This window comes from Barbus barbus (genome assembly GCF_936440315.1).
Source record: "Barbus barbus genome assembly, chromosome: 1".
In the NCBI taxonomy this organism is placed as follows: domain Eukaryota; kingdom Metazoa; phylum Chordata; class Actinopteri; order Cypriniformes; family Cyprinidae; genus Barbus; species Barbus barbus.
The window spans coordinates 10,994,094-11,001,886 of NC_136729.1; the positions used below are offsets into that span (position 1 = coordinate 10,994,094).

The window sequence follows — 7,793 nt, forward strand, 5'->3', positions numbered from 1 at the left end:
CAGGACTCAGTTTTTTAAAAAAATAAAGAAATAAAGACATGAATAGACACGAAAAAGCATTTTTTAATTGCCAATTTTTTTTTATTCCAAACTTTGAATAAAGATGATTCTCAACTACGTTAAGAAAGATATAACGATTATTTGATATACCATTTTGCTTTATACAATATGTGAGTAAAATGTCCATGAACCAGTTTTCCATTTATATATATATATATATACATTATAAGTTCGGATATCTCGGATATACATATAATCGAATATCTGGAATCTTTTGGTTGTTTCTGTCAGATCAGTCCGTGATGCCACGTCATCTGATGTCACTGCCGCACCTGCGCAGCCATCTTGTGCTTCGAGCGAGGGGCAGATCGGGAGGAAGGAAGAAAAGCAGAACAAAATAACAGTGTTTTGCATTATACGGTCAGTAATGTCCGTCAAGTGACTGAATCCAACGAGAAGACAGTGTCGCGGTGTGAACGGGATTCCAGACCTAACGTTACAAGTTTTCCTCTTCATCATTATCGCCTCAGCTCGCAGAGAAACGAGTCCGATCTCCTGCTGAACCCGACGACAAACACACCATGAATCCAGAATAGTGAGTATTTGACGGCGGATATCAGTGTTTGTGTAATCTCGAAGCGTCAGTGTGAGTTAGCTTTGTCTAGCCTCAACGGCTAACAACGTCCAGAACGGCCAATTCAAAGGATATTTGCTAATTCAGACTTTTATTTAGACGGATTCTTACTCTAACGAGCAGTATCGTTGCTATTGCACGTTTAAAATCTAAAACGGTCGTTGTTTAGTGTTTATAGCACGTCCTTTTAGCATTTGCTGTATTGCGTGACGTCATCTTGGTTGGTTTTCGTTGCGACGGAGTGACGTCATGAGTTTACTGACGCCGGGCTGAATCCAGATGTCAAAAAAAAAAATCCAGCTGTCAAAATGGATCTTGCATATGAGCGCATATGCCCTTTAAATGCGCGCACACGGTGTTTTGAATCATGCACGAGCTTGTCATTGCGAGGTTTTTATTAGGCTTGTGAATTGAAAGTCAGTTTTACATCTGGAAGAGGTCGTGAGGGGGGGATTGTGTTTTATTTATTGTGTTTTCTTAATAGCATGCGGTCAGCTTACAAGTCTGCATACATACAGACGTCTTTAGTTGAATATTTATGAATATTGCATGAATATCCATGCTATATTACAAGTCTATCTATTTCACTAGCAACAATGAACACAAACATGTTGCAAACACTCCCCTGTTTGCCATTGGTCAGTTAAACAGGTAGTCCCACCCCAAACTCGTGACATTGAGCCAATGTTGATATGTCAGTCCTGGTCAGGATGCTCAAACAAACAGATGTCACTTCCTTTCTCTGTTGTAAATGGCGAAGTTGTACACTTTCAAATGAATTAAAATATAGTTGTATCAGCATTGGCGATTGACCACTTATATCCAATTTATGGTGTTGTTTTTATTGCAGAAAGTGTTTGACTGAAATGCACTTGTTAAAACAGAGAACTGAACACTGAAATGCTTTGCTTGTTTGTGGGTATAACACCTCTTGTTTTTCTCTTGATACATGCAAGCGCTCTGTGTGTCATTAGCATGCTGAGAGTCATGATTGCTTCACAACTGTTGTGTGATGCAACATTTCTCAGCCTGTCTAATGTTAGTACTTGAATTCAGAAACAGTCATCGCTGGAATCATATTGGCTCAGCTGTATTTTGAGCTGGTGGCAGGGGATACTTTGTTTATGCTGATTTAGTTTTTAACCTACTTCACCATCAATGTGAACCAGATTCCTGTGACAAACACCATTCCTACAAGTCAATATACACGCACAACTCTTTACAGCCCAAGCATCTTTGCTGTACAAAGAGAGAATTATGTTCACATGAGCCAAACTACTTCAGACCACATGATTTACCATATGCTACCTGTTAATTCTGCCATATTGTATGCTTGTCTTCACTAATGTAACTACTGTAGCAGTGTTGTTGTCATTGTTAATGAAAACTAAGGTCTGGTTTCACAGACAGGGCTTAGACTAAACCAGGATTAGGCTATAGTTCAATTAGGACATTTAAGTAATTTTTATAAATATGCTTAGAAAAAAACATCACTGGTGTGCATCTTGAGACAAAACAAAGGCACTGATATATTTTAAGATCAGTCAGTGCAAGTTTCTTTCAGTTGAAACAGCTAAGACTTACATTTTAGTCTAGGACTAGGCTTAACCCTAGTCTGTGAAACCGGGGGTAAAAGTATTAAAACAAAGTTTTTGTTAAAAGCTTGGCTAAAGTAAATAAATATTAGACGAAAGACTTAAAAAATGTAAACAAAAACTAGAAATGAAACTAAATGTATTGAAATAAGTTGAAGTAAATAGAAATAATAAGAATAATAATAAATACTGAAGTAGTATATTAATAATACTAACATAATGCTGTATGGGATAATAAAATAAAACTTGAGGTATTATACTATTTTAATAAACCATTAGACTAAGATACAAAGTTTTAATTTATATTCAAAACTGAAATATAATTTGTATTTTAATGTATTGCTGTTGTGTTTGTTTTAGTAAAAAAAAGCATGACAGAATTATGAAAACAAACTAAAATGAAAATGAAAACTGAAAATATAACATAAAGGTAATTCAAAATATTAGTATAATACCCTAAATTGACACTGTATGGAGTGATACATCTTTAGGTATTAAAAATGTTATAGTAACCCATTTGACTTGTTAAATGTCGTAAGATATAAAATTTAAATTGATCTTCAAAACGGTGTGTATTTATTGTATTACTGTTGTTTTTCTTAATTTTAGTGACTACCTGTTCAAACTGCTCCTAATCGGTGACTCTGGAGTCGGGAAGTCGTGTCTGCTGTTGAGATTTGCTGTGAGTACAGGCACAGATGGGTTGTTTTGTCAGCTTTTGCTGCCAAACATTCATTAAAAATCAACTGAAAACATGCAGTCTGCAAATTATATAGAACTGCCTGAATGTATTTTGTAGTAGATGTGGTATATCCACAAATGTAAATGTTTTCATTCTCTTTTCTGTTTGTCTTTGCTCCTGCAGGATGACACATACACTGAGAGCTACATCAGCACCATAGGCGTGGACTTCAAGATCCGCACCATTGAACTTGATGGCAAAACCATTAAACTACAGATTGTAAGTCTATACGTCCTCCCTCATAACACTCATTTTTCACACGTTCTATGATAGCATGACAGTCTCTTGTATGCACACGAGTACATGATGATGGCGACCTGCTTTCTTGGGTCAGTAGATGAATCTAGTAACTCATTACTTTGTACATGTGAAAATGGGGCCAAACCTTTAGTAGAAACATGCAAAGTTTGACATTACTTGAAGTTTTTTCTTTCTTTCTTTCTCATAGTGGGACACTGCAGGGCAAGAAAGATTTCGAACCATCACCTCCAGTTACTATCGAGGGGCTCATGGTATCATTGTGGTTTATGATGTCACGGATCAGGTGAGACTTCATCAGAAATTCTCGTCTCTTGTTTGGCCTTAATTTAACGAGGAACGATTTGAATTGATAATGAATCGTTGTCAATAAGTCTGACAGACATTTACCACATTTTTCTGTAGTTGTGATGCTGTGTAGACTGTGCTGATCACCTGCTTGCCAAATTTGCCTTTAGGTGCATTGAAATTAATTAATTAATATTGCATATTAATATTTTGAATTAGCATTTTTTTGTATTTTCATTTTAATCTTTGTTTTTTCTTAGGTCCTTTTGTCTTTTTTGTATTTCTAATTAGCTTTATTTTTTTATTTAAATTTTAGTTTCAGCAATTTTAGTACTTATTAAATTGAAGTTAAAATAGTTAATTGCTTTTACTGAAAATGATTTTTATAGTTTTAGTTTATAATAACAATCCTGGATAACACGGTTTCATTTATCACATGAAAGGTTGAAATGAAGAGTTTTTTTTTTTCTTCTTCCCTGCTTTCTCTAAAGGAATCATATAACAATGTGAAACAGTGGCTACAGGAAATAGACCGCTACGCAAGCGAGAATGTGAACAAGCTGCTGGTGGGGAACAAATGTGATCTTACCACCAAGAAAGTAGTGGACTACACAACAGCCAAGGTATTGATTTGTCAAAATAGACACATCTAATCTGTATAAGTTTCTGATTTGAAATCTCTGTTCCCTTTTTTATCAAAACTAGTGGGCTTTTCAAGCCCAATTGCTTCCCATTTTTGTTGCATTGGTAGCATAATAATGTGCTTACCCCTACTAATACTGCTGCTCATGCTAAGGGTTAGAGATTTGAATAAACCTCAACTCAGTGTTTAGTCGGCCTTGCACCATTTGTTTTCTGGACATGAATGATACATCAAAAGGTGCAGCTTGCTCTAAGTGCTTTGATTGCAAGAGACTGGAATATCATACTTGGGTTTGAGCTCATTTTGACTGTAGTCACTTACAACACTAGTCACTTTAGTGAAATTTTATCAAAAAATCATAGGCAAAAGAGGTCCTTTGTTAATAGTTTAGTGATGCATAAAGCACAAAATCACTTTCAAAGTGACAGTTTTCCGTTGGTCAATACAGTGAATTTGCGTGAAAATCTTGAATCCAATGCGAAATCTTTCTCCCTCACGCAAAAGTCCTGTTTGCATGGATAACTGGATTTCACCTTCAAAAATTCACAGAACAACTGTAATTGTGATCATATCTTTATGATGTGAAATTTTGAACAGGTATAACATCTGACTTTTTTTTTTTTTTTTCAGAACAAAAAAACTATATTAATGTGCAATTGTGCAAGAAAATTACCCATTACAGTTACTAATAGTCTTGAAATCAGTTGATAAAACTTTTTGACACTTATTATACACGAGTGCCAAGCACAAGGTTGGGCAAAATTTAAAAAGTGCCTCACTTTGATTTCTTTTTACCTTAAAGGAATTTGCTGACTCTTTAGCAATCCCCTTCCTTGAGACGAGCGCTAAGAATGCTACGAATGTGGAGCAGGCCTTCATGACTATGGCTGCTGAGATCAAGAAGCGTATGGGTCCTGGAGCGACAACCGGAGGAGACAAGCCCAACCTGAAGATCGAGAGCACTCCTGTGCGGCAGTCTGGCGGTGGCTGCTGTTGAAGAGCCTGAGCGTGTACACACACATACACACAACCATCCCTTTCCCTCGCAAACACATTTTCTCACACACACCAAAAAAAAATAAAAAGCATTCTCACGGGATGAACCACTGCATTAAGAGCCAACGTCTAACAGCCTTGCGGCTTCATTTATGACACCATAGTCTTGTTTTTATTCTCCTTAGCCTTTCCTCTTGTGTAAGACACCTCACCCATTTTTCCTCCCTGTGCACATTAATAACCCCGCCCTCTGTACTTAAAGTCCAGGATGGAGCTTTAGTACAGTCATATGTCCATGTATAGAAACAAATGAGAGCAGATCTAGGGGAGATTCTCAAATCCTCCTTTTAAACAACTTGCGAGGTTGCGTTAAGAACGTTAACCCATCTCTCTAGTATTTCTAATTCTCTCACACGTCGTCATTTGAATGAGATTTTGTGGGTGAAAGCATGGCTTCTGAGGCTGAATCGACAGGAAGTCAACTGCATACAAAGTCAGCAATATTCTATACTTGTTCTCATCCTACTAGTATATTATTGTTATTATGGTGATTTTTAAGACTGATTTGTGTCTTGTTTGTTTTTTCTGTAGGTTTTAGTTTTTCTAATGAAGGCTTGTACAAAGGCTTACTGCTGCCATTGATATAGTCTGGTCAGGGATGGGGCGGATAGGGAGGCTTTTTGTTCGTAATCTGGATTTTGGGGGTCTAGGCTTTAGGCTGGTCGATGAAAGCTACTGTTCCCTCTATTACCTCAATGACCTCTGCTACTTTTGAGTGTTCGGCCATCGCAAGTTCAAAATGAATGCACAAACACCTTGACACGTTGAGGTTGTATCTTCCTGTGGTCAGCACTTTTGTGGCTTTGGTTTTAAACCTCAGATCTATAATTTGGTGTCGTTTTACCATTTTATTATGCCAGACTTCCAATCCATAGTCGACGCTGCTGCCAAAAACGGTCCATCATGCATTGTGTGTGAGCTTTGTATTTATTTACATGCGGTAAATATATTTACATATTTGTAAAGGGCCTTAATTTCGCCACCGATGAAAGCCTGGTAGTTCCATGGATCTGGTTCAGTGTGCTGTGTGTTTGTGTGGGAATATTGTGTATTACATCTAGGAATATTGGGATTGACTGGTCCAGCGCAGGAGACCGGATATGACCTCCCATGTCCTTTAATGAGAAATATTCGGAAACTTATAATCTACCTACAGATGGATCTTTAAAGGTCTAGAAGCTCATTTAGATGTTGCCTTCAGTGACCAAAAAGGTTTAAATGGATCCTCCACTCTTCTCCACATGATTACAACTCAATCCTCTCAGCATTTTCAAACAAAAAAACTGCAAATGATTGGTCTGATGACAGTGTTTTTGACCTGGCTGTTTTATGTACAACGTGGATCTAGAAAACGTAGAGTTTGTGAACATCATTAGTATTAGTGCATCGCTTGATCCTAACTAGTCGCACCATCGTGATATTAGATCACTTTCGCTCACTGAGCCAGTGTAATCTAGTTTTTACACCACTAACATCTGATGCTAACGTAACCGCACATTCTCGTCACTAATATTGTGTGCTGGATTTGCTTGTACTATATTGTAAGTGAACTGGTAGCGTCGGGATGGAGGGAGCAGTAGCAGGGATATGGGGATATGTGTGCAATGGCTGGGAAGGAGGGACGGGCAAGGGGCAACTGCGTTTGGGAACATTCCTTTGATTTTAAAACCGGTCCGTCATGGATCCCGCATTACATCTGTATGAAAATCAAGTCTCATTTAAACCTGCACTCATTCACATACTAAACAAGTGCTTGTTTGGGATGCGTTCGGAAGGGTCATTGTTTTCTCAGAACGTCTGCTTTCTTTTGATCTATGAATTTTGTGGTAATGTGTGGGGTTATCGGAAAGATGAAGGGTATACGGTGGGGGGGGGGGGGGGGGGGGGGGGGAGGGGGTTACTTACGAATGTGATGGAGCGTTCTTATGCTTTTCGTCTTTTTACTTTTTACCCATGTCATTTGCACATCTCATTTTTTTTTAATTAAGACACGGCGATGGTAAAATGGCAAGCACCTCTTTAGTAGTTTTCCCGGTCTAATATACACGCTCTTTCTCTATCCCTCTTTGCTTGCTCACCCGGTGCTGTTTCATTGCTGGGTTTGATCTTGTTTTCTCTTCTCTGTACATATTATAAATATATATAATAAAATGATCAACATGAGACTTAAAGATGACTTTTGCTGCTTCCTTCTGTTGTGTCGAGTGAAATATTGCGAGGGTGGTGAAGTAAGTGTCACTTCCTGGGATAGTTGGAAATTTGATGACTTATCATTTTGAAAGTTGAATCGCATAAAACCTGTCAGGAACATGTCTGTGGCAATTACAAAATATGTCATTTTTAATAATAAAAATCATTTTGTCTGGACTGGAGGATTCTGATTACTCTTACAGTATAATGTAGAATGTAATGAGAATCAAATTTGAATTACAGACAAACTCAACAGTAAAACATCTGGATGCATTATAGTAATGGGAATTGGTGAATGAAATGTGGCTGGTTGTCATGAAAATAATGTCATTATGCAAAAAAACGGTTTCGTTTTACAAAAATATATTTTATCTTGGTTTTGGGTGA

The 7,793-nt window shown here is 37.4% G+C and overlaps 1 protein-coding gene across 1 annotated transcript; it reads left to right on the forward strand.

Annotated features, from left to right (window-relative positions):
* The first annotated feature begins 307 nt into the window (after positions 1-307).
* LOC306860868 (ras-related protein Rab-1B) lies at positions 308-7,582 on the forward strand. The gene is made up of 6 exons (XM_079402848.1): positions 308-595; positions 2,839-2,911; positions 3,095-3,190; positions 3,420-3,515; positions 4,009-4,140; positions 4,963-7,582. Exons 1-6 carry the CDS (start codon positions 582-584, stop codon positions 5,155-5,157), a joined length of 606 nt encoding a protein of 201 aa, XP_079258974.1. The 5' UTR covers positions 308-581; the 3' UTR covers positions 5,158-7,582.
* The last annotated feature ends 211 nt before the right edge of the window (positions 7,583-7,793 follow it).

Bases quoted from the DNA above. Each gene is read 5' to 3' on its own strand.
- LOC306860868 (XM_079402848.1), top strand. The intron at 3,191-3,419 runs GTAAGTCTATAC...TCTTTCTCATAG, and splicing joins AAACCATTAAACTACAGATT to TGGGACACTGCAGGGCAAGA. The intron at 3,516-4,008 runs GTGAGACTTCAT...CTTTCTCTAAAG, and splicing joins TTTATGATGTCACGGATCAG to GAATCATATAACAATGTGAA.